The 26,445-nt window shown below is 44.8% G+C and overlaps 1 protein-coding gene across 1 annotated transcript in view; it reads left to right on the forward strand.

The window, feature by feature from the left end:
• Positions 1–26,445, forward strand: part of LOC111154410 (dipeptidyl peptidase like 6) — a 663,711-nt gene that overhangs the window by 383,327 nt on the left and 253,939 nt on the right. The window contains exon 4 of the mRNA XM_022513977.1: positions 11,501–11,595. Within this exon, the coding sequence (XP_022369685.1) occupies positions 11,501–11,595 (95 nt within the window). The remainder of the gene's footprint in view (positions 1–11,500; positions 11,596–26,445) is intronic.

Raw genomic sequence — 26,445 nt, forward strand, 5'->3', positions numbered from 1 at the left:
GGTAAATACCGAAATTTGCCTTATTTTTTAGCGATACCACCTGGGCTGTGCTCGATTGGGGAATAAATGGGGTTCATATATTGAGGTGATGTCGTTTGCTGTGGGGTGATTAGTAAAGCACACATTTCAGTTAAACGGTAATGACACAGTTTTATTAGGAATATGTGAGACCGTAGCAATCCTTGATCTTCAGGGTAGTTTTCTCAGGTTCCATGGGCGAAGCGTTCCTTGGAGCTCCTGTGACTTTTCTTGGGAAGACGTCCGTTACCCAGATGCTGGATGTTTTCTGCGAATCGTGTCAGTAGCACTTAGTACTTCGCATTACTTGCTGCCGACCTGGACATGGTTCTGATGTCCTGTGAGCGAGGCGTCATTCACACCCCCATTGTTGACGGCTGGCGATATTGAGAGAAAAGTCGAACAGCCTGAATTCATCCAGTAGGAAAGTGGGGATCTCCGAGTACACTTCAAGTTAATGACCTGCCAGGAGAGGGTCCTCGCTTCACTGCGAAACTGTCCTCACAAGATACGGAGGACGGCATGTGGCGGCACTCCCTCCCTGGGCGCAGTCACCGCCCAGTCGTCCCCCGGCTTGGAGACCCACCCGTTCTGGCCGTCTGACCAGACCGTCTCACAGGAGGAGCAGCCTGGCCAGTGGGAGCGTGAAGGGGGGTTTTCTCCTTGGCAGGGACAACCCCCCCGACCATCACACCGGGCTTCACGTCCTACCCAAGGAGGTGGACCCAGGCAGTCCTGCGCCTCAGGGAGGGATCCGCTTTGGACCCCTCACGGTTGTCACTCACGCCAGATCTCTGAAAACGACAGCCCACTGGCGTCCACGGTAAAATCAGGCCCTTGGAGGCCTGATGGACGTGAAGGAGCCCGTCTGAAGGAGGAGGGAGTCCTTCCCAGTGCTCCTGCTGACTTTTCCTGGGAGAGCGGAGAGCACCTCTGATCCCTGCACCCCGACAAACAGAACTGCTTCCTGTCATGATTTCCTCCCTTCCATGTCGAATCAGCCTGCGTGCTGTCTGCGTTTGGGGTTTTTCCCTTGCTGTAAGTCAGAGAGGTGAGAGCTGTGCAGAGTCGAGCTTTTCACAGACCACACTGAAAATTCTAGAATATGGTCATAACATTTCGTTCCTTCACAAATAAAATCATAGGCACCTGTTCGGTACGAAGCCACATCCACTCTCCGCAGCAGAGACCTGAGCGCTGCCGGCCGGAACCCTGCTCTTCTGTCTTTGCCCCCTTGTGGCTGGTCCCACTTGACCAGCACGGTGTCCCTTCTGGGACAGTGAAAATGAGGGGCTTTATTATGGAAAATGAAAGAGTGAGAGATGAAGTAACGTGACTCCGCAGAGCAGTGCAACGGGGTCAAACCTGATTCACCCGACTCCAAATCCACAGTCAGACTGTGATTGTTAGTCTCTCTTTATTCAGATTAGAGTCATCTCTGAGCAAGAGGAAAATGGAACTAATACTGGCTTAAACAGGATAGAAATCTACTTGTCCACATTATTTCTCCTTCACATCGGGGTCAGGAGGTAGGACCTCTGCTCTAATTTGCTTTTCTGTTTCATCTTCACGCTTACACAAGGGTCCAATATGGCTGCTATAGCTCCAGCCATCATAAAGCATCCCTGCTAGCAGGTATGAAAAAGGAGAGGAGGACAGCATGTTCTGGTCCTGTGAGGACAGGGTTTTCCAAATTTCACTGCCATCTCTGGCATATCCACTCCATGGTAGAGCCTGAAAGAGAAGCCGGGTTCCCAGACTCCCAGACTGCACTTTTCCCAAAGGTCTGTAGACCACCACTGGCACTTTTTATCCAAGTTTTTCTTGAAGGAACATCCCTGTCAAATTTCTCTTGCTCTGCCCACTCATGAGTCTTTGTCAGCAGAAGGTGATTTTTCTCATGGAAGCATAAATAAAGTAAGGAGGTCACACTTCAGCTAGATCATTTGCTAATTTGTACCAGCATAATCATTAGAGGGAGTAATATTGACATAAAAACTGAGTCTACTTTCCACAGTAATCTTCTGCCCTCGCATAATGCCTGCTGACAATCAGGTCATTCAAAAAAGTCTGTCTTCTGTATTTGTACTGGAAAACAGTGACTTCGTAGACCACCCCCCCCCCGCCCCCGTTGATGACGTGTGTCCCTAGTTCAGCATTGACTCAGCACTTAGCGTTTTGATTAAAATCAAAGCCCAATGATCATGTGATACAGCTTTGTGCGAGTTACTGATTTACTAAGCTCCGGTATTGGAACGACACAAGTAACATCTGTCACTGACCAATGAATTTCAGAATCCACTAACGGTTCAGAAATTTTGAGGAAGAACTGATTTTGATAAAATTTGGTGGCCTCAAAAACAGCACGTTTAACCTCATGTGGCTTCATTTCTAGACAAACTGGTAGCCAACATCACCTTTTACACAGTTTAGTGATTTTCTCATAGCTTACCTGTGGAATTTTGCCCGTATCTTACATATGCTGAACTTTAGTTGAAGAAGAATTTTTTAAAAGTAGAAGTCAAGAGGCTCATGATTTTAAGTTAATGTAAAATAGACATGTGCCAGAGATTTTATTTACTTCAGGAATTGAGAGAACTAGGAAGAGATGAAGAGGAAAATTAAAGACAACATACATGTAGGCAATCAGAAATCCTGGAGTGAATTTGGTGCAAAATTGGCTTTTTCTGTGGAGATGGGGTGGGCAGAGGGACCCAAATGCATCTCCGGCAAGCAGGAATTATTTGCAGCTGTCTGGCAAGAGTTCTTTGCATGGCTATCAGTTCTCTCCAACTTATAGTCCGAAAATAGCTCAAAAACAGTGGTAGAAGTAGACATCTAAAGAGGCAAAGAGCCCAGGGGGCGCCCTACCCGATATATAATATTCTACCAGAGGATACTCAGTGGTCTTTTTGCCCATTTCAGTCTTTTAAGACTTTTTGATGCTTTTGATAATACTTGTGATTGATTTGCTCTAAGAGAATTTGACTAAATAAAAGAACCATCATAATATAATCACTTTATGGCCCTTCAAGGAGTCTTGTATTTTTATAAAACAAATCATAAATATCCTTAAAAACGTGTCCTTAGCACAGGACTTTGTAGCTGACCTTTCCTTGTTCCATACCCACCTAAATCTTTTTGTCTTGCAAAGCCTCCTTATCTGTAGATTTCCTTTTACGATAGATTCAGGTGAAAAAAAAATTGGAAAAAAAAAGCCAAATTCTACAAATAAATTGTTTTTCCCCTTACCCACATAAGCCTAGGGTTGTCTGTGATAAATACAGAAAGAAGTGCTTTGTTTTTGAGCAGGGTTTCAGTGTACTAAGCCATTTAAAAGTCTAAACATGACTCTGTTGAAGCACATAAAAATTGTTCCCCATAAGAAGAACAGAAATTTAAAGGATTTTAAAAGCTATCTGGGCAGTCCATTAATCAAAGACAAAATTGGACAATCTCAGATCTTATCATGAAAACTAGTGAAATTCAAATCCCCTAAACATCATCTTTGAATTACAACTACTTTTCCAAGTCATTTGCAGGCTGGGATCAGTACGTGTTGGAAGCTACTTGTCTGTGTGATCACCCAAGTTGTAAAAGCGGATGTTGTAGTGTCTTCTGTGATCATGATTCGAAGCCCACAAATTTAGAACCTGCCGTCTTCCATCTGTGCACCCACTGCAGCCACGGACAACCCTGCTCACGATCTTTGTGATGTAAGCCAGGAAAAAAAAAAAAGGATAGAACCTTAATTTTTTAATTTTTTAGAACACTTTGGCTCCTTTGGCCTGAAACCCACATGTTAACTTACGTGGTTGCAAAGCCTACAGGCATCTGCCCGGATCCCAGCGTCTCCGCATCTTGACCCATGTGTCGTGAGGGGCTGCGCTTGGGGCCTTCCACGTGGGAGTCTGCCCCACTTTATTGTATGCTCCTCGGAATTAGGGGCTCTGCCGTTTTATTTTCTGCTTCCTTTTTGTGAAAAATTTTAAACTTACAGAAAAGTAGAAAGGACAGTTCAGTGAATGTCCATATAAGCACCAATCATCTTAACCCTTTTGTCATTTGGGTGCCTGCTACCAATTTTTCCAGCTGAAAATATTGACACATAAATTGTATCATTTTCTTTTTTCCCCAAATACTACACATGTATCTCCAAAAGTAGACCCTCAACAACCTTATCTTCTCCAACAAACATGGCTGTAATTTTCTAAGAACGGTGAATTCTCAAGTTGTACAAAGGGCTGATATCCAAGATTTATAAAGAACTCCTCAAACTCAACACTCAAAAGACAGATAATCATGTCAAAAAAATGGGCAGAGGACATGAGCAGACACTTCTCTAAAGAAGACACAAAAATGGCTAACAGACATGTGGAAAAACATTCATCGTCATTAGCCATCAGGGAGATTCAAATCAAAGCCACATTGAGATACCACCTTACATCAGTTAGAATGGCCAAAATTAACAAGGCAGGAAACAATGTGTGTTGGAGAGGATGTGGAGAAAGGGGAACCCTCACACGGTTAGTGGGAATGCAAGTTGGTGCAGCCACTTTGGAGAACAGTGTGGAGATTCCTCAAGAAATTAAAAATAGAGCTTCCCTATGACCCTGCCATTGCACTACTGGGTATTTACCCCAAAGATACAGATGTAGTGAACAGAAGGGTCATCTGTACCCCAATGTTCATAGCAACAATGGCCACGGTCGCCAAACTGTGGAAAGAACCAAGATGCCCTTCATTGATGAATGGATAAGGAAGATGTGGTCCATATACACTATGGAGTATGATGCCTCCATCAGAAAGGATGAATACCCAACTTTTGTAGCAACATGGACAGGACTGGAAGAGATTATGCTGAGTGAAATAAGTCAAGCAGAGAGAGTCAATTATCATATGGTTTCACTTATTTGTGGAGCATAACAAAGGGGACAGGAGAGAGAGCGAGGAGAAGGGAGTTGAGGGAAATTGGAAGGGGAGGTGAACCATGAGAGACTATGGACTCTGAAAAACAATCTGAGGGTTTTGAAGGGGCGGGGGTGGGAGGTTGGGGGAACCAGGTGGTGGGTATTGGGGAGGGCACGGATTGCATGGAGCACTGGGTGTGGTGCAAAAACAATGAATACTGTTACGCTGAAAATAAATTAAAAAAAAAAAAAGGAGGAACCTAAATCTGAGTATCCGAGATAATCACGCATTTAGACACCTTCTGTGGACAAAATGAGCACATGGTCAACAAAATGAGCAAACGTGAGTCCATGCTGATATTTCTGCCACTGATTAACTGTACAGGGTTTTCACTTTTAACCGAACGTAATGATTTTAAACGTGGACCCGTTTTCTCTTATAGATAAAAACCTCACTTCTTGTAACATTAATAGAATTACTGATGTGCTTGGAATCGTGTTTTACAGCTCAGTGTTGTGATGGATGTGGAACTTTACCGCAGCCAACATGCACTAATCTCGGTCCGACCGGTGACTGTGACTGAGCGTGTCCTTACATCAGGGCACATGGCCAGTTCATGGTACTGATTTTGTTTAGTGGGAAATGGTATTTCTGGACGACAGCGTGGGTGTAGGAATCACAGATCAGTTTTCATATTTTATGGCCACGATGGGGATGATGACTTTCTTGGGAAACACGTTGCATGCTCTGTGTTGCCAGATTACATGAATACAAGCAATTTGTATCTGCGAAGAGAATAAAATAAGCAATAAATAGGACAGAACAGCCTTTCATAGAAGTTATTTAAAAGTAAAAGAAGATGAAATGTCAGATTGACTCTGGTTATTGTGTGCACTCTGTTTCTGAAATTAAAGTCCATTCCCCTGAAGGAATTCTTTGTGAGACTTACAGAATCAAGGATGCTCTTCAAGGCCAACCAGCACGTACGAGTCCGAGCTGGCAATGAGAACGACATATCTCAATTGACAAGGCATCTATAGCACCATAAAGCCACACATTTTACATTTTTTTCATCATGGGAAAGACCTTTGCTTTAAAGGTTTCTAAAAAATGCACTAGTCAGGCAGAAGCAAGCGTCCCATAAAGTCAGCTGATCTATGATACTCAGAGGAAATGACTGGGATGTTATTTTTGGAAGAGCTGGAAAAAATCACGTGTGACATGGCTACATATTTTTCTACCACAGTCTGGGGAAAACAGAAAATGGAAAGCAATCATCTTCCTTGTGCTGGCCACCAAGGCTGTTTCTTTCCTTCTTTCCTCATTTAGCTTTGAAGAACGAAGTAACACAGAACAGTTAGATTCATGATATGTTTTGAATGCAGCTTCCTGAGTGCTCGACATACGAGAAATAAGTAGCAGCGGGTGGTGTGATGCAAGGCTTTCTTTGGGAGATCTTCTCCCCAGGACCTCACCCCCTGTGTCTCTTAGAATCCCCGTGAAGCCTGCCTTTCGGTTTCCCCGCCTGTCCTCAGGCATCCACACCGCGCACTCCTCTCTGGGGGCCGCTCACCGCACTGCAGCGAGGGAAGAAAGCAGCGATCCCAGCATCTCAGGAGGCACAAAAGGTGTCATTTGTGAAGCCAGCCTCCCCTTGCCTCCCTCCTTTGACCTCGTCGGCCCGGAGCGGCCTCGGTCCTGCAGCAGGTCTGCAGACCGGGTCACGTGCGGCTTGCATATTTGGGGACTCAGACACGGGCTGGTGTTCATTGGGGGAACGCATCGTGCATTTGGAGCGCCTGGTTTCCTGTCCATCATTACACTGGGATTTGGAGGTAGAAGGATCAGGAAGCCGTGGCCTCTTCCTTGCTTCAGGCTCTCGTCGTGGAGGAGACAGAGTTCGAACAGCCAACAAGGAGCAGCGGCTGCATGAGCATACAGCAGGGGGGTGGGGGGGGGGGGGGGGGGGGGGGGGGGGGAGGGAGCAGAGAGGGGCTCATCCTGCCTGGCAGAGGCATGAAAATCTTGGCAAAGGAGGTGCCTCTGTGCTAAGCCCAGACAGATCTCCCCTGGCAGGAACTGGAGGAGGGCATCGAGCGTTGGCCAGGCAGTGGCTGCGGGCATCGGGAGGCATGGAGGGCAGGACACGGTTTAAGATGCTTAACGGGGGGTGACAGCAAGTTAAAACAGAAAGAGAAGCCCAGGCCAGAATGTGAAGGGCCTTGAACATTCAGGCTAAGGACTTCAGCCAAAGCAGACTCTGCCAAAGGATGTGGGGGGCGGGGTTTAAGAGGAGGCATGTCCTCCTGTGCTCGGAGCAAGGAGCCAAGGGAGCAGGTCCCATGAAGAGGCTACTGGAGGCGTCCACGGTGAAGGTGGCGGCGGTCAGGGCACAACACTGCAAGCCAAGAGGACGAGGTGATTCGAGAAGCCTTCAAAGGGGGTATGTGCAGGTGAGGGATGGAGTCATGAAGACGAGAGATGACAAGGAGGCAGAGAAAAGATGGTCCCAAATCTTCTACTGAGACAAGAGGAGCAGCTGACCCTACAGAGAGCCTGCCCTGGGCCAGGCAGGGGGCGAGCTCATGTCCGGTACCGTGCATTACGGCACTGAAAGTCTACACGTGAAATTTAAGGCCTAGACTCTTACTTTGCCTGTTCTGCAAAAGAGAAATGCTTCCTAAAAGGATTACAGCATTATAGCGAATCACAAGTCAGTAACAAAAAGATGAGAATGTTTTGCACACACTTTACAGCATTATAGCGAATCACAAGTCAGTAACAAAAAGATGAGAATGATTTGCACACACTTGCAAATTAGAAGTTCTAAATAACTCTTAGGTTGAAGAAGAAACCGTGGCAGAAACGAAGAAGGCATAGAACAAAGCAATAATGAGAAAACTGCCCATTAAAACTTGTGGACTCCAATAAAGACATAATTAAGGAAATTTATAGCACCCGTTGTGATTATATTAGAAAAATAGAAATGCTGAAATTAAGAAGCTAAGTGTCAGACTTAAAAGTTAAGAAGAGGGAATAATGAGACAGGGTAGAACAGAGATTAATAAGATGGAAAGCAGAGGCACAGTGGTGTCTATGACCCGTGAGCCACACGTGCTGGGAAGAGAATCACGGGAGTTCAGCTGCAGGTAAAATACCTGAATCCAGAGTAAAGCTGTTGTCTGAAGTTGGAGGCCCATGCCCAGCAGAGAGAAGTACCTGGTGTAGCCCAGGAAACCACACTCATTAGAGGATATTAACAAAGCCCGGCGCGTCCAGAAATTGATGTCCATAATGTCTAGGATATAATGCAAAATTACCCTACTTACAAAGAACCCAAAAAAAAAAAAAAAAAAAAGGAACACCCTTTCATCATAAAAGAAAATTAATTGAGTCTGACCCCAAAAGGAAACAGACTTTGGAACTGATAGATCTTAAAATATATGTTATAATTATGCTTAATGAATTCACGTGAGCATGTTTCCAGCGAATGCAGATCTCAGCCGGGAAATGAGGGGTCTCCGCAGAAGAGCACAAGCATAAAAAGAACAAAATGGAAAATCCTCAACAGGAGAACACTGATGCCGGAATGTCAGAATGCACTGGGTGGCACTCACAGTCAAATAATCATGGCAGAGGAGAGGCAAAGTGGCTTTCATGACAGATCATTAGAAGTTATTCAAAGTGAACAGAGGAACAAAATTTTAATGAACAGATCACCAGAGACACTTAGATAATATCGAGTTTCCCAGTATCTGTGCCATTGGAGTAGTGGGAGAGGAGTTGATAAATAGGAAAAAATATTTGGCAAATGAACAGCTAAAGATCTGATGAAGACGTAGATTTGCAGATACAAGAGGCTCATCACGCAGAGTAAACACAAAGAAGCCCGATTGAAAGTGCTTTATGGGGCGCCCGGGGGGCTCAGGGCGTTAAGCCTCTGCCTTTGGCTCAGGTCATGATCTCAGGGTTCTGGGATTGAGCCCCGCATCGGGCTCCCTGCTCAGCGGGGAGCCGGCTTCTCCCTCTGCCCCTCCCCCAACTCGTTCTCCCTCCTTCTCTCTCTCTGTCTCAAACAGATGCATAAAAATCTTAAATAAACCAAAAAAAAAGTAGTTTGTAGTTGAGCTGTTGGAAATCAAAGACCACAAGTCAGTCTTGAAAACAGCAAAAGAAAAAACGTGGAGGAATAGCACGCAGGGAAATTAGTAACGGTTCAGTTAAGAGCTGCCTTCTCCTTAGAAGCCATGGCGGCCGGAAGAAAGTGAAACGAAATTTCAAGAGAAAAAAATAAAAACTATCAACCTAGACGTCTGTATTAAGGGAAAATAGCCTTCGGGGCCCCTGGGTGGCTCAGTCAGTTACGTGACCGACTTAATCCCAGCTCAGGTCTTGATCTCAGGGTCATGAGTTCAAGCTCCGTGTCGGGCTGCACGGTGGGTGTGAAGCCTGCTTAAATGGCTAACTGAACATAATAAAAATAATAATAATAATAATTTTAAATACTTTAAAATTTTTTTAATTTTAAAAATTTAAAGGGAGAGAAAATATCCTTCAAAAATGAAGGTTCACCAAGACATTTTCAGATAAAACCAAGTTCAAGGACTCGGTTACCAGCAGGTCCATACAGCCCAACACCTAAAGCAAGTTCTCACGGGGTTAGGAAAATGATAGTGCGCGTTATGAGCTCAGGTCCTTGATGAAGCATAAAAACCATCATCAGAAATGCCAAATCATGGGCAAGTGCAAAAGACTTTTTTTTTCCTTTTTGACTTTTTCTTCTTAATCTCTTTACCAGTGATGCGCTGATACCAACAGTAGGTGTGGCACCTGGGGGAAGGCGGAAGGTATCTAGATGTAATCCACGTGGAAACGGTAGCAGCACAGGACTAGGCGTGGACTGAAAACTTGACAGACTTCTGGATTTCATGAGAAGTGGCACATTATTAAGTCATTGCAGACTGAAAAGTAGAGTATCTGTGGTCTGATCCGTAGGGCAGGCACTGGAAGAAATGCAAAGAAATACAGCTAAAATAGGGAAAGTAAGCTCCTGAAAAGTACCTGACAGCAAAACAAAAGCCAGAAATAAGAAAGAGGGAAAGAAGTGGAAGAGACACGTGGAAACAGGCCACACACACGCGCGCGGTGTGTGCGCACACACACACACACACAGACACACACGCACACACAGACACACACGCGTGCACACACACGGGACCGCAGCCATATCGATGATTACATTAAATGGGCATATGGAACCTTTACAAGGACAGGCCATATTATGGACCACAAAAATGTCTGAATGAGTTTTAAAAGACTCAAATCATGTACAGCGTATTCTGTGACCCTGTGAATTTGAATTAAAAATCTATAAAAATAAGAGGGCCAGGACAACTTTATATACCTGCCAATTAAACAACACATTTCTAAATAATCATTGGGCCAAGCAGACATTGTGGGGGGAAATTAGAAATAATTAGACCTGAAGAATAACGTAACTCGGCGTATCAAAATTTGTGAGATGTAGCTAACACCATCCACAGAGGGAAGTTTTTAGCTTTGATAGTTTTATTAGATAGGACGGAAAGTCAAACCAGAGATCTATGCTTCCACCTTAAACTGGAGAAAGAAGAGAATTAAAACCAGAGCAAGCAGCAGAACAGAATAAGAAAGAAAAGAATGTAATTCCATGAAATAGAATAAAGGGTAGAAATGATCATATCCTTTGAATTAATGCATCCGGCACCGTGTTCCTTCAGCGACGGGTGACTGCATGAGATGCCCAGACCGTCACACGGGCTCCGCATCACCGCCTTCACTCAGAAAGACAGTATTTCTTCTTCCCCATTGCGCGCCCGCCTCCCCACCAGCGACCCTGTCCTTCAGAAAATGTCCTGTTCCGTTCCCAGTAGGTGCACACACGCCTCTGTGCCAGCACCCCCCAACCACCATACTGATCAGTGTAGGTCTTTTACTGACTTCCTAAGGGGCTATTTGAAATCTCGGTTGGTCATACAGAGGACTACGGTCACCGTCGCTGAGGACGGGATGTACAGATACAAGGATGGGCATGACCTAGTCACAGCCCACTCCTCTGGGGGTCACGGGGAAGGTTGTGGACGAAGTGGAAACAGTCTCGCAGGATACGGATGTAGGTGTGCGCAGGTGCGTGTGTGTACAGATTTCCCGGGGCTCCAGATACAGGGGATCATTCCCCTTCATGCCAAGGGTTGCCTATGGTCTCTGGTAGCGAGTTTCTTAATCCGCTCTGTGGGTCCGCTCTGTGTGTTCTACTCGAGAAAGCTCGAGAATGTCCTAAAGATTTTATGGACGTGTGCCCTGGTGCTTTATAGGTCACTGTGTAGAGTAGGAGAAGAGATTCAGAGATAAGCTTCACATGAGGTTATGTGGAGAGCAGCTGGAAATACTTTTTCCAGATTGAAAGGACCCTTTGATAAAACGCGGGATCTATTTTTATCAGAAGTAGTTGATTCCTTTGGTGAAAGTGTCCGTCAGAAGCCTACTGAGTTCCTTAATGTCTTCTGTTTCCTTTTTATTTCCTCTCTCGTAGATAAAGAATTCATCTACAGAGAACAGAAAGGAAGTGTGATACTGCGGAATGTTGAAACAAATATTTCTACAGTGTTAATAGAAGGCAAAAAAATTGTAAGTACTCTCTCTAATGACCGGGATAATTTCAGTTTTCCCTCCTGCAAGTCAATAAAGCAGAAAATGACTTTGGGTTTCAACTTTTAGTAGGCACCAAGCAGAAGCAATAAACTTGTAATACTACGGCCTACGCAACTAAAGATAATGTGAAATTGAAACCACGCTAATTTAATAAGACGAAAGCAGTTTCTTCCAGCGTGCGGGACATTTCTCTGCAGGTGTTGGAACCAAGTGTTGCATACCATATATAATTGGAAGATAACGTCCTAAGGCTTTAGACATTTCCAGAACAATTGCAGTAATGCACAGAGACTACTTGAGGAGGCCTTGCTCAGTCTTTGTTTGTTTGTTTGCTTTAAACTCATCTCCACATGCTCAGGGAATGTTAATTAATTTAGACACTGTGCTCGCTCTGATGACATTAAGGGATGTTTATGCTTTAAAATGAGAACTGAGTCGATATGACTGCCACCGCTTTGGAATCTGGGAGAACATGCTTTCCCAAAGATTTCGGTGACGTAAAGAGTCGGAGGTCATGTGCAGCTAAAGATATGCATTAAAAATAGTCACTGAGGTTCTGCACCAAAAATCGACTTCAAGAGAATTCACTTTTTTCTTTCGCAGTATGTTTATGCTCATTGTTAGAAAGAGTAAACCTCCAGCTTCAGGAAATACATTGTTTTTTTTTTTGTCCAGTACACACAGATTTGGACGCAGAACAATGATTATACACCTTTGGTGTGACTCAAGACACAGGTGTCCTGAAATCCCAGAATCCCGGCATTAGAGGAAAACCACAGGAAAGATCAGGTGGCCCCTGGCTTTACAGATGAGGGTCCAGAGCCCAGAGCTGGGGAGTGAGCTTTTCAGGGTCCCACAGCCGGGTGGTGACCCCACCTCCCAGCCCATAGAAATGCTGCTCTACCTCCTTCCCCTCTTTGAGAACATTCAACTTCCTAAATATTTTTATTTCATTTATTTTTGGTGTAAACATACTTTTTCTTTAAAAAAAAATGCTTATTGGGGTTTAGTATTAAGTGGATCCTCCCTTTACCTGACTGTTTGCTGGTGTAATGGAGGCCTAGCAAGGTTACATCATAGTGTAGTTGCCAAAAATGAGAGCTTTGTTGAATTAAATCATACTCTGCAAAGTAAGACCCCAAAAGAAGGAATGTGTATGCATTTCTGCATTAAGAAATCATCTGCGGTAGAATTACTCCCCTAAGAACATCTCATTCAACCCACTCAAAAATACCGAAATGGCAGAAACGGTTTTGTAATATTAATCGAGTGGAGGAAATGATCAGACAGTTGCTGAGGGTAAGTGCATTTTAACATCGGCACGTTATCCCGACCTCCGTGAGAACGTCAGGTCAGCCTAAGCCAGGCCCCTGCACGCACCTGCACTTGGAACAAAACGCAAGAACAGGAACTGTCTTCTCTTGTGCACATCAATAGCTTGTGACAGATCCCGTACTTTAACTAAAATGACAAATACTGACCCGACTTCAGAGACCACCTTAGGTGGGGGAAAGGGAAGAGCCCCTCTGAGTGTTGCTAGGCTTATTCCATACAGGGTCATCTTTTTTCTCTTAAAGGTGTCCTTAGTGACTCGTGTCACAAGCACTGATGACGCACCAAACGTGCCGACCCCGACTGCCAGGTTATTCTTGTCTTGAAGCCCCATTAAGTGCTCCTATAAACAAACCTCAAAAAAGGAGGACGAGGGGAGTCAGTTCGGGGCCCGCACTGTCGTCATCCAGGGTGCGGAAGTCCCGTGTTTGGGTTCTGCGGAGCCTGTCTTTAAAATTCTCGTCCTTCCGTTGCGCTGTCCTTTGTTCCTGCACCTAGAACACGGGTCTGCCCTGGGATGCACCGTGGACTTTCTCCTCCGTTTTCTTGAGCACGTACTGAGAAAGCTCCGCCTGATGGGGTGAGGGGCGAGCTGGCAGGACCGTCTGCACATGGAGGAAGGGAGTGGGCGGCTTCGAGTGGGGACATGGAGCCCCGGCTCTTGGGCGTCCTGTCCTCTTGCCTTTCTGATGACTAACCAGGGGGTCTCTTTTTATTTGAAACTCAGAAGCGTGGAGATGGTTTACATGATAAAACCAACTGGTTTTTGAGGTTGGGCTGTGAAAGCTCTGAACCTGGTGGGGAAATGGACACGGAGCTGTGCATAGGGTGGTCAGCAGGGGCGTGAAATAGTCCCTGCGGCCTTGACCTCTAACCTCGCTCTTTCCTTCTCCCCCAGCAGACCCTCTCGCAGACCCTCACACACAAGGTCACGTTAGCGGGTCCAGGCCCATGGGCCGGCCGCTTCCTCCTGGTCCTTGGCTTCCCGTGACTGGCTCTTTCCCGGGATGGACCCGTGGAAGGGGTGCCGGTGAAGGCAGCCGCCGTGCCCATCCAGCAGAAAAGCTTTTGCGAGACTTGGTGATTATGGAGTGGTGCTCCGCACTCGGCTGGACCACGGGACCTACCCCCGCCCCGTGCCCCCTATTGGGACTGCGCTCTGTTCAGTAGCGACAGGACCTCAGGCCAGTTGACTAAGCTCTGTGCACCTCCATGGAGCATTGTAAGGACGGAGTGACAGGTTACATGTCACAGGCCCGAATGTCGGCATGAGTCACATGTGGTTCCAGAGCGTTAGGCTGGACCGGAGAGCCGGGCGGCTCAGGGCTCGCGGCTCAGGACTCAGGCGGGGGGAGTGTCAGCAGCGGCAGGGGTGGAACCTGCACCCCCTGATTTTTTTAGCTCCTTCTCTGTAGGTGTTCAGGCTAGGCTGCTTCCCAGGCAGGGTCCTCGAAGCTACCACTGGTGGTAGGAATTATAGCAAGGGGCATTCTCTCAACTTTTCAAAGCAGGAAATCAAACCTGAACTTTCACTTGAATTACATGTTTGATATCCCAGGAATTCCACAGCATTACACTTTACTCCTATATTAAACGTAATTTAAATACCAAATGATATATTTTGTTTTTATGCTTCTAGAAGACTCTTTTGTCAACAAATCAACAAATTATATAAAAGTCTTTGTTATGATGTATATTCCATTTTCCCCTGAGAAATGAAACACGATGGTTCCTGAGGAATCTTAGGACTCTCTTCTCTACCAAGGAGAATATTGACTTCTTTTTTCCTTCTTTCTCTTCCTTTGCTATCCATCTATCTGTGTGTCTGTCCACCCATCCATCCATTTATCCACCTATCTATCTGTCCATCCATTTGTCTATCCATCCTTCTATCTGTCCATCTGTCTGTCTATCTACCTATGTATCCATCTGTCCACCCATCCATCTATTTATCCACCTGTCCAACCATTCATTGTATCTGGAAGGCAACTTGACAATGCGTTCAAGATGAGTAGAAATATTTAAGTATTTCTGCTCATCCCAGGGAATTTTTCATAAGTAAAGAATCTAAAGAGTGAAAATATTTGAAGCTGGAGAAGCAATTAAATACAAGTAGATGAAATACGTAGCCATGAAAAGAATAGTTGCGAAGATGATAGTACTATGGAAATGTGTATGCTGTCACCACAAACACCGAAGAATACAGTGTTACAGTTAGACTTCAGCTGGCAAGCGTCAGCCTCATCTCTGTGCACTGAGAAGGCTGGGAAGTACTCACTGCAGCGCGCAAACAGCTCAGCTGGTTGGGTGGGGAAAACTTAGCATGTTATTTTTCTTGGTGATGATTTCCATAATTGCTGTTTCAAAGCCGTTTATTCAATAATTTTAATCAGATTTTTAAGAATTCAGCATCACGTTCCAAAGAGATTAGCCTTCCTCCAGCAATGAATACGGAGGAACCGCAGACGGGTCTGGAAGTGCTTGGAAGGGGAAACACGTGCTCATGAGAAGCGTCCTGTTGCTCTGCTGTATGTCAGGTTTTCTGACTTTTTATATCTTTACTTGTTTAATTACAAATCTACTTGTTTTAATTACTTATTTAAATGACTAAATTAACATTTAAATAAAAAGTCCTTTTGTTCCCTTAATTTATGCTCCCCTTTGATTTTATACAATCACTAGACTGTAGAATTTGAATTTTTATCTGTCTCTAAAAATTAATGAATTATGACTCCTCACAGAGGGGGACATAATTACAAGTATTATTAGACCCATTGCTGAATCTAGAGGAATAATGGGTCCGTGGTGCTGGGGAGGAACTCCAGAATTTGTTAGAGATCAGAACTGGAGACCACTTGTTTTTGTTTTGTTTTGTTTTGTTTTTTTCCTTTTTTTCCTTCATCCAGTGGGCTTGACTTTCACAATTATTAGTTTTCATTTCATTCTGTTTCATCTAATTCCCATCAAGGGCTTCATGTGCCTGTGGTCCCATTTTTGGAGAAGGCAGAAGCCCACCTGCCTGGCTTCTGTCCCCCTCAGCCTCGCACAGCCCTGCGGGCGGCTCAGGACACAGTGCTCCCGCAAGTGGGCTCCCGCGGTGGGGAGGGAGCCCCAGCCCCTGGCTGGTGGACCCACTCCCCCGCTTCACAGGTCACCCTCCTGCTGTGGGTGACACCAGCCCCCCACAGAGCAGACCCTGGGAAATAGCCTGTTATTGTGTATAGTTGAGGAGGCTGAACTTGACGCCCTGAAAGCCCACCGAACTATTTTATTCGCCCCACGGAGTGATTTCGACAAAGTGAAAATCCAGGTTTCTGGCTTTTCTTGAAAAATAGGATTATCTGGCTGCAGCGGGCTTCCTGGTCTCTCAGTTAGCAGACACTGGCTGGTGCAACGGGCTAGCAGCTGTCCATCCCCCCAGACGCTACCCTCACTGACTTCTAGCCAGACTGGCCTCTCAGTTGCAAACCCCCCGAGTCCCAGAACAAAGGGATGGCGCATCCAAAGTCGCCGTCTTCTGCAAGAACGCCGTCCTAAGCCGTGACGCACACTCTGTTGAGTATCTTTTCTGTGTCTGCAGGGTTCTGTCCATCCTCTGTCCTTCTGCATTTTTTTTCTTTTTCTCTCTTGCTCTTTCTTTTTGCTCCTCTTTTCTTTTCCCTCTTCCCTTTTTTTTTTCTATTTCTCTTGTTAAAAGAGCAGGAAACAAAAATATTTTTCATTATAAGTTTTCATTTTCATTTTAAGTTTTTATTTCATAGGCTACTCTGTTCTTACGTCAATCCATTTATTACGTGAGGAGAATATCTTACACCTATGCCTTTAAAAGACCCAAAAAACAAAGTAGCAGCTTCATTTTTCTGGCCCCACACCTGCTGTCCTATGCAGGTTAAGGGTGGCCTTCTGTCACTGTCTCTACTCTGTCGTTTGACATTAAGCAAGTAATCGTTGTCCTCTGAGCAAGGCCCTGGGCTAGACAGGGTGGGTGGGTGGGTGGGTGGGCTGGGCAAGGATTAGTGAAACAAGTTGAGTCTTGGGGAATTTTCCACCCAGATCTAAAGAAGCACACATTTGCCGGACATCTGTTCAGCGGAGGCTCCTCGGGCGGGAGTCCCAGGTGGAGAGGGGAGAGTGGGGTGGAGGGTGGGAGCAGACAGGGCTCGGAGAGGGACGTCCAGCAGCCCCTGGAAGGCAGGCACGACTAGAAGATGTGTGGGAGGTCACATTGTCGCTCAGCAGTGAGCAGGATGAGTGCTGAGCAGGATGGCGGGCTAAGTCGCCACCCCCGCACAGGTGGTCTGGGAGCGGTTGGAAGGCCGGGTGTGGCATGGGGACCCCGAAGAAGACAGGGAGCAGGCCATCGAACCCTTGACTCAATGCTCCAGTCTTTACTCTGCGGGAAACAGAAAGCGATGGGACTTCTGGGGACAGGCCTGTGTGCTCTAGGAAGATACAGCTCGACCCATGTGAGGGGGATTGGGAGGAAGGAAAGATTGCCGGCAGGGAGCCCCCCGGACCGCTGTGGGCCCCAGGGAAGCGGAAGGAGGTCCTGGTGATGGCGTGACTGGGAAGACAGGAGGGATGACTCTAAGTCCCGCGACACAAGCACAGTTGAGTCCGGGCTGCATTTGTGTGCGGGCAGCTGAGGTCACTGCTATGGGGCTGTGCTGTCTGGGGCGCGGGTCTCACTCGCCCCCAGTCGGGAGGCGTAAGGGGCCCTGGAGCGGAAAGCCGGGGCTCCTTCGAGGAAGAGGGCGCCGCAGGTGCAATAATACACTCGTCTGATTTCACTGAACTCCATGAGCGCCTGTTACTTTGTATTCTTCTTACTTTACAGAGGGAAACACAGGTTTAGAGAGGCTAAAATAGCCTTTTCTGAGTCACATAGCTGGTAGCCGAGACTCCAGGATTGACCTCGGCTTTGTCGAGCTCCCAGCAACCTCATTTCTAGGCCGCATGTGGGGTCCGGCCACAGCCAGCGGCTCAGTACCCAGGAGGGTGCCCGCAGCCTGGGGTGTGTGGTTCCCACCGGGGGCCGTGAGCCCACCTCTGCAGGTCCTGGGGGCCACCGCACATGGCCCTGAAGAAAAGCTTACACATGCAAAATACGGAGTTGAGGCCAGAGACTTTGCTTGCTGGCCGGCCCTTCTGCTCTGTGCCAGCGGCATTTTCACTCCTCTGGCTCTTACAACCCGTGCGGGAGTGCGGCCTGCTCCTGTCTGACTCCACATGCAATGCTTTCCAGGTGCAGGAAGGGCCCGGATGCAGACGGTGGCTGCTGGGCCAAGGGGACTGCCGGGCCCAGCCACGCCCCCCCTTCCTCGTGGGCTGGGCAGGGTGGCTTCCAACCCTCATTTGTCCGAGCCCCACCCCCCGGGGGGTTGCATGCAGAGTCCTCGTGACTTGCTTAATCTTTTCAACATCTGGCTTTGGTTTTATCGTCACTAATCTTGTTAATTTTGTCCTCGTTTTCCTTTATGAGGAGAGTGGCACAAACGCCCGTGGATAGATTGATGCTTCCCGCTCTTCATTTCCTGCCCATTACGTGGCCATTCAGGGTGTTCTATCATTCTCTAGCTCCTTCTTTCCGTAGTGGCCTCCTTTCCTTTCCTGCATTTATAATCACATATGTGTTCATCTACTACATGGAAACGAGACATTAGCCCTCTAGCTACGTGTCTCACCAGAAACATGCCAACGATTTTATACACACGGGGGCTGCCCTATATATATGTAGACCGATATTTTCAAAAGTTGGGATGATGCTATTAACAACTGTGTTTGGGATTTGACTAAATAGTCCTAAATAATGCAAAAGGTAAACCCCTCAGCAGCCTCATCGGCGAGTGTAGACACCAACACCGTAGACGCAGTATTAGGAGTTGGGCTCACTCATGGATCAGATTTAGCATCTGCTCCGAGTCATGTACCCATGACAACAGCGTTTAAATATCCAGAATCAATCAACAAAACCCATTACAACCACCAAATAACAGAAAAATCCTTGTGATGACATTGCAGGACCTTGAAAGCGTATCTGGTTAAAGCTTATCAGCAACGTCTAATAAAATTTCTGGGTGAGATGAGAGTGAAAACCTGCTTAAATATGATGAAAAAGAAAATCCATCAGAGGCCAGCTGGAAGCGAAACCCATTCTCAGTGTCAAACAGTGAAACCATTTCAGTTACGGTCGGGCCAGAATTCTCACCAGCGCCGTTGGCATTTAACATGTTCTTGAAGATGGCAGGACGTGCAGTAGACAAGCAAACTTGGAGGTGGGGAGAGGAGCTAGAAAATGAAAGAAAACGGTCTCTCTTTTCCTGGTAACAGGATTGTATTCCGAAAACCTAGAAGATCTTGATTCTAGTAAGCTGTAATTAATAAGAAAAAATTTCCATATAGCTGGATACAAGAAATAGGTGAATAAATCACTAGCTCTGTCTTCACGAACATCAGTACCTAGAAGTCAGAATAGTCCTTTCACTGCATGAACGAAACTATAGGGTCCTACTTTAAATCTAAGAACCACGTAAGACTTAAACTATAAGATCTTTTTGAATATTTGAAAAAATGTAAGGGTGTAACGTAATCTTAGATAAGAAGACAATATTAAATATGTTAAAAGCTCTTAAAATTGATACCAGACTTGAATCCAATCTTGATTAGAACGATGGGAGAAGCCTAATGTCAAACACCGGGTGAAATATCTTAATTGCCATACACGACGATAAATACCTGAATGGAGCCATAAAAACTGTTAAATGTATGGGAACGTGGACTTGCTTGTCTAATATCAAAACTCACAAGGGAGAATCGCTCTCAGCTCAGTAAAGTAACAGCTAATACGTTCCAGTACTTGTGACGCACAAGGCATTGGAATGACTTTATTGAATTTTCACACTCACCACGGGGCCCAGAGATTATCTCCATTTTATAGAGGAACAGAGAAGGTAAGAAATTTACTGAATTTCACATTGTAAGTTGTGTAAGCAGTGTATGTGTCACAGGCTTTTTGAATCTGCGGTAAAACCTTAAAACCCTCCACATCTGTCTGTGGAGAGCATGGTGAGAGGTGCGAGACTACAGAATTCAGACAGACATTCTAGTGTCTAGTATTTGATACTCCAGGGGAATCGACGGCATAATCAGAAAACACCCGGGACGCCTGGGTGGCTCAGTCGGTTAAGCGTCTTCCTACCGCTCAGGTCATGTTCCTAGGATCCTGGGATCCAGCCCCACATGGGATTCTCTGCTCAGCCAGAAGCCTGCTTCTCCCTCTGACCCTCCCCCTCTCATGATCTCTCTCTAGTAAATAAATAAAATCTTAAAAAAAAAAAAAAAGAAAAGAAAAGAAAACAGCACCAGCATCCCTAATGGTATCTATAAGGAGGTAATGTTGGATTTCACAAATATACAAAATTAAGTCCCACTTGAAGTAAAAGTTTAATATCAGAAAGAAAACTCATTGCTTCGTTTAACACAAAGGAGAGAAATTTTCCAAAATGTGCATTCCAGAGGCTGTAAAAAAAAAGAGCCCTATTTAACTCCCACAGAAATGTCTTCAATTTAAAAAATTAAAAGGCAAAATCAATAGGCAAATAGCAGACAATATTTTCAGTCCTGGGAACAAAGGAAAGGCTAATATCTACAGACTACAAAGACTTCTTCCAAACTGATCTGGAAAGGACAGATAATCTGGTAGGAAACGGACAGAAATATTACAGGACTTGACCTCAGGCAAACCAGAAGCCACGGCTTGCGTGGCTTGGGGATTCATCCTGACTCAGACATTCTGGGAGTGAATGTTCAGGAGCGGCGAGGTGGTTTTGCGTCCATTATTCGCACCCAGTGAAAGGGTGGAGCCACACCTACCATTCACAGTCGTCGGTAACCCTGGGGCCTGGGACGGTTGCAAGCGCATGAAGCCATTCCTGGGAACGACAGTGGTGGACTTCTCGAGAGAGCACAGCAGATTCCTCACTGCCACAGCTTGTGTCACTAGCCGCCGACCCGTCGTCAAGGGACATGAGCCATACCGATTTCCAAGTGCAGAAGGCCATGCTCTTGGCTGGTTTCTGTTGGTGTTACTTTGTATCTGTGACCTCGTGGCCACTCTTACGACACATGGGGTTACGCGTGGAGATATCCATTCACGTATTCAGCGAACATGTACGGAGCACCTGTTACATGCCCGTCCCCAGTAGGCACTGGGAATGGAGGGACGACAAAACCAACCACCCTGCTTGTCAGCTGGTCCCGGCCGTGACAGTGTAAGGCGATCAGAGTTCTCCTCCTAAAATAAACAACTATAAAGCAGGATAAGAGGGAAACGACAGTTTTCATACTTTGGACCATTAGCAGCTCACAGCTGTGATCCCTGAGAGAAGGAAAACAAATGAAATGAGCCCAGCCGTCGTCACCTGAGCATTCCGCCTGCGTGTTTTTGCTGGACCTCCCAGGGAGGGAAAACTCAAGCCTTCTTTCCTGCTGAGTCAAGCAGACAGTCCAGAGTTTGGGGGGGTAGAAAATGGCTACAGTTTATAGGACAGAGTCCCCGAGACGGGGATGCGAACTAGAGAGTGCTCAGAACACCTGCGCGGGGCTCCCTGTGAGACTTGGGTTGATCCTTGTACGTAGACAGTGAAACACCACGAGTCAGGATAAGGTCGAGTTTCAAGCGAAGAACAGTTATCGGATCCTGTAAGACGAAAGATTCCCAGAGCTCACGCCCCGCCAGGAATCAGTTCAGATTTTCCAAGCCACGGGATGTGAAGTCCCAGGTAGAGCAAACCCCTTAGAGGGAAGGGACAGTTGGCCCTAAAATGATAGCTATTATAGAACAACCTTTAAGACATCTTAAAAATGAACTCTGAAAGAATGAATTTAATCCCCACATGATTAACTGCCTGTCATAAAAGCCCAGCGTTCTTGAAAAAACACGAAAAATCCAAGACTCAACAAGAGAAAAGTCAAAATATCTCTTGTTCATTTTTTAAATTACTGTATAAACAAAGAAGCAGGGAAATGTGACCTACAATAAGGAGAAAAAGTGAGTCGATAGAAACCCACAAATAACAGAGATAATAGAATTAGCAGAAAAGCATATTAAAACTGCCGTGATCACGTGTTCCAGACGCTCAAGGATATAAATAAAACCAAGAGCATGATGGGAATAAAAATTAAAGATTATAAAACACCCTAATAAAATTTCTAATGATTAAGAATGAAGCATCAAAATTAAAAAAAAAAATCTCTAGATTAGCAACAGACCTGGGCACTATAGGGAAGCAAAAGGAGAAACCCTGAACTTTAACTAATGTCTGGGTGGCTCAATCGTTAAGCCTCTGCCTTCAGCTCAGGTCATGATCCCAGGGTCGTGGGATCGAGCCCCACATCGGGCTCCCCGCTCAGTGGAGAGCCTGCTTCTCCCTCTGCCCTCACCTCGCTTGTGCTCTCTCTTTCTCTCTCAAATAAGTAAATAAAATATTTAAAAAAGAGAAAAGTCTCCAAAGTGAGAAACTGACAGGAGAAAAAGTCTTTAAACAAAACTTGGACTGCACCTCAGTAATCTGGTAGACAACACGAAATGGGCTAATAGAGATATTATTAAAGGCCCAGAAAGAGAAGACAAAAGAAAGATTTAAAGAAATAATGACTGAACTTCTTAAATTTGATATCAGAACTCAATAAATCTCAAGCATAATAAATATAAATAAAGCACACCAAAGTACACAATAATCAGGTCACTGAAAACTAGTGAGAAGGAGGACATTTCCATGGTGGTCACGGAAAGAGACATACTATGTACAGAAAAATAAGGAACAGGACAACACCTTACCAGATATTCTGCAAGTCAGAGCACAGTGGAATGGCAGCCTTAAAGCTCTGGGGAAAAAATAAAAGTGTCAGTGTAGAATTCTACATGCAGTAAAAGTATCTTTCAACACTCAAGATCAAAGAAAAAAACTGGAGACCAAATCTGAGAGCTCTCCGTGGCCGCACATGAGCACGATGGGAAGCTGAAAGGAAGACCTTTGGAGTAAGAAAAGATGATACCAGCTGGAAACTTAGATCTGCATAATGGAAGGAGGAAGGCAGGAATGGTACAGATGGTCAACATGTAAGTAAGCTTTTAGCGGAAACTTGAAGAAAACGAATTAATCAGTCGTGAAGAAATACATCTGTCTTTTTATAAAAGGGTCCATTAAATTATGTGGTGAAAATGTCCAGCTTAATGTTAACTTATAGAAGGCTTTTATGTTAACTTATATGTTAATATAAGGCTTATGTCTAATTCTTTTCTCCAGTCCTACACGTTGACTAAAAGACACAAACATTACACGTAAAATCTTTGGAATGTGTTAGGATTTTCCTGAGCCGGACACACAGGAACAGGAATCGGATACAATATGGGGTGGGAGGTAACTCCAGTAAAAAAGGCAGGTTTCCTCTATCCTTATGTCCATAGGCTCCCTTTAGTACTCCTAGAGGACTCAAAGTTTTAAAAAGCAGGACCCAATTATAAGCCTTCTATGATATATACTTTCAATACGAAGACATAGGTTAAAATTAAATGGATGTAAAAAGATAATTCTCTGCAAACACTAACCAAAGGAAAGCTGGAATGGTTATATTAATATCAAAGTAGACTACAGAATAGTCCTTATTACCAGAAATAAATATAAATATTTTATAATGATAAAGGAGTCGGGTCCTTAAGAAGGCATAAGAATCCTGAAGGCGGGGCACGTGATGTGGTGAGCACTGGTGTTAGAGGTAACTGATGAATTATTAATGCTACATCTGAAACTAATGATGCACGGGATGTTGGCTGATTGAATTTAAATTAAAAAATTTAAAAAATTGGAAACTAGAATCCTGAAGGTGTATGCCCCTAGCAATAGCCTTGTAAAATTTAAAGCAATAATCGGTTGAACCAAAACCCAAAATGGACAAATCCACAATTCGAGCTGGAGATTCCAACAATCCTCTCCGAGAACTTGATAGAATTTAGAAAGAAAGACCAGTACAGAGACCGGAAGCCTTGAAAACTCTGTTACCAACTGAGCTGCCCGACGTTCGTGCATCACACCACTCAGCAAAGCAAACGACACATTCGTTGTGTGGTACATGGAACACTCGCCAAAACTGACGAAAGTGTGGGCCATTTGACAAGTGTCCACCGATCGCAAATGCTGAAAATTATACAAAGGATCATCTCTAACAAATACATAATTAAACTGGAAATCAATGGCAGAAAATATCTGGAATGTAGCCTGATGATTAAAAATTAAACAACCTGCTTTTAAGTGACAAACCAGCCAAAGGAGGAACCAGATGAAAATTAGATAATAGTCTGAAATGAAAGAAAATTAGGATGTATAACATCAAAATTTATGGTGTACAAGTTGGCAGCCCTCACAAGGCAATTTATGGCTTTAGGTGCTCATAGTATTAGATTTAAGCTTTCACCTTAAGAAACTAGAAGAAAAACAAGAAATTAAATGTAATTACACAGAAGAAAGGCAGTAAGGAGAAGAAATCGATTGTATGTGGAAGAAAAAACAGTTGGAAAAAACTACAACAACAACAACAAAAAACACCAAACTGGTTTTGGGGAAAGATCAACAAGATTGATTAAGAACAAAGATAAAGAGCAAACACCAATAATACGAACAGAGGTGTGGAGAGAATAACGGCGAGTATTAGTAATAGCTTTAGATCAATAAGTTTGACAATGAAAATAAATGAATGAAATGTAATGAAAAAGTCCTTGAAAGATACAAATTACTCCCGTTTCCTAAAAATGAAATAGGTAGCCTCAGTAGTCCTACATCAATATGAAAAATTGAATTAATAGGACGCCTGGGTGGCTCAGTGGGTTAAGCCTCTGCCTTCGGCTCAGGTCATGGTCCCAGGGTCCTGGGATTGAGCCCCACATCGGGCTCTCTGCTCAGCGGGGAGCCTGCTTCTCCTTCTCCCTCTGCCTGCTGCTCTGCCTACTTGTTCCCTCTCTCTGTCAAATAAATAAATAAAATCTTTTTTAAAAATTGAATTAATAGACAAAAAGCTCCATGTATAGGAATCTCAAGGTGCAGATGGCTTCATTGGTGAATTCAGTGTTTAAGAAAAACATGTCATCAGTTCTGCGCTAAGTTACAAAACAAACAGAAGAGGAGGAAATACTTCCTAAGTCATTTATTAGGCTAGCACTGCCCCCCAAATAAACAGACGAGGTTATTAGCAGAAAAGAAAACCACAGACTAATTTCCCTCATGAAACAGGCACAAAATCCTCCACAGAGTAGCAAATCCCGTCCAGCAAAGTATAAAAGGCAAATTCATCGCGGCCAAATAGAGTTTATCCAAGGAATGCAAGTTTGCCTCAGCATTTGAACATCAATGAAATGTACCATTTTGACGGACTAGGAAAAGTAGAACAACATAATCATCTCAGTAAATACAGGAAAGGCATTTGAGTTTATTCAACACTCATTATAAAACTCAACATCCATTACAAAAATTCTGAGCAAACTGGAAATAGACAGGAAGGCCTTCATCTGATAACAGATGTCTGCTGAGCACCTGCCGTTAGTCCACCAAATAGTGGGGAGTGAATGCCTTCTCCCTATGATCGGGGGAAAGACGAGGTGCCCACCCTCCTGACTTCTGCTGGGCATTGTGTTAGCGGTTCTCTGGAGTGTAATTAGGCTATAAAAAGAAGCAAACACTCATCCAGTTAGGAAAGGAAGAAAAAGAACTTAGTCACAGAAAATTTGATTACATAGAAAATTCTAAAGAATCTACCAAAAAACTTTAGAGCAATTAATGAAATTAAGCAGGGTTGCAGAAGAGAAGGCTCAGGGTACCAAAATTAACTCTATTTCTGTCCGTTAGCAATAAACAATCGGATATTGAGACATGGATATGTTTTTATGTATACAAAACATCAGTAATACCGAATACTTTAGGGTACACTTAACAAAATATGGGCAAGATCTGTACCCTGGAAACTACAAAGCATTGCTGAGAGAAATTGAAGATTTCTTTTAAAAGCCCTCCTTTGAAGGAGCTTACATTTTAGTGAAGGGAATGGGCACTAGATAAGATAAATAAGTTAAATGTACATTATTATAATAATGATGAAGCCTAGAAAAATCAGGGAAGAGGGTTAGGAAACGTTAGAGGTAGACTATTGGGGTTTCTAGACGTCATGGCCACTAAAGAGAGGCAAGGCCTCACTTAGGAGGTTTTCGAGAAGAAAGCTGACAGGTGACCATCCAGGATGTTTTAGGCAGGAGCAACACCAGGACAAGGACCATAAGGCCAGCCTGTGCCCAGCTTGTTCTGGGAAGGTGTGGACGGTGGCGTGGGTGGGGGGAGGGGCCCAAGGGGCCATACTTGGAGATGGGGACGGAGAGCCGATGGGACCAGGCAGTAGCCCCACTGTTCAGTGGGAACTTTGACTTTCAGTCCACGTGTGCTAGAAGCTGAA

The sequence above is a fragment of the Enhydra lutris genome, unplaced genomic scaffold (assembly GCF_002288905.1).
Source record: "Enhydra lutris kenyoni isolate GAN:26980312 unplaced genomic scaffold, ASM228890v2 scaffoldscaffold37, whole genome shotgun sequence".
Taxonomy (NCBI): domain Eukaryota; kingdom Metazoa; phylum Chordata; class Mammalia; order Carnivora; family Mustelidae; genus Enhydra; species Enhydra lutris.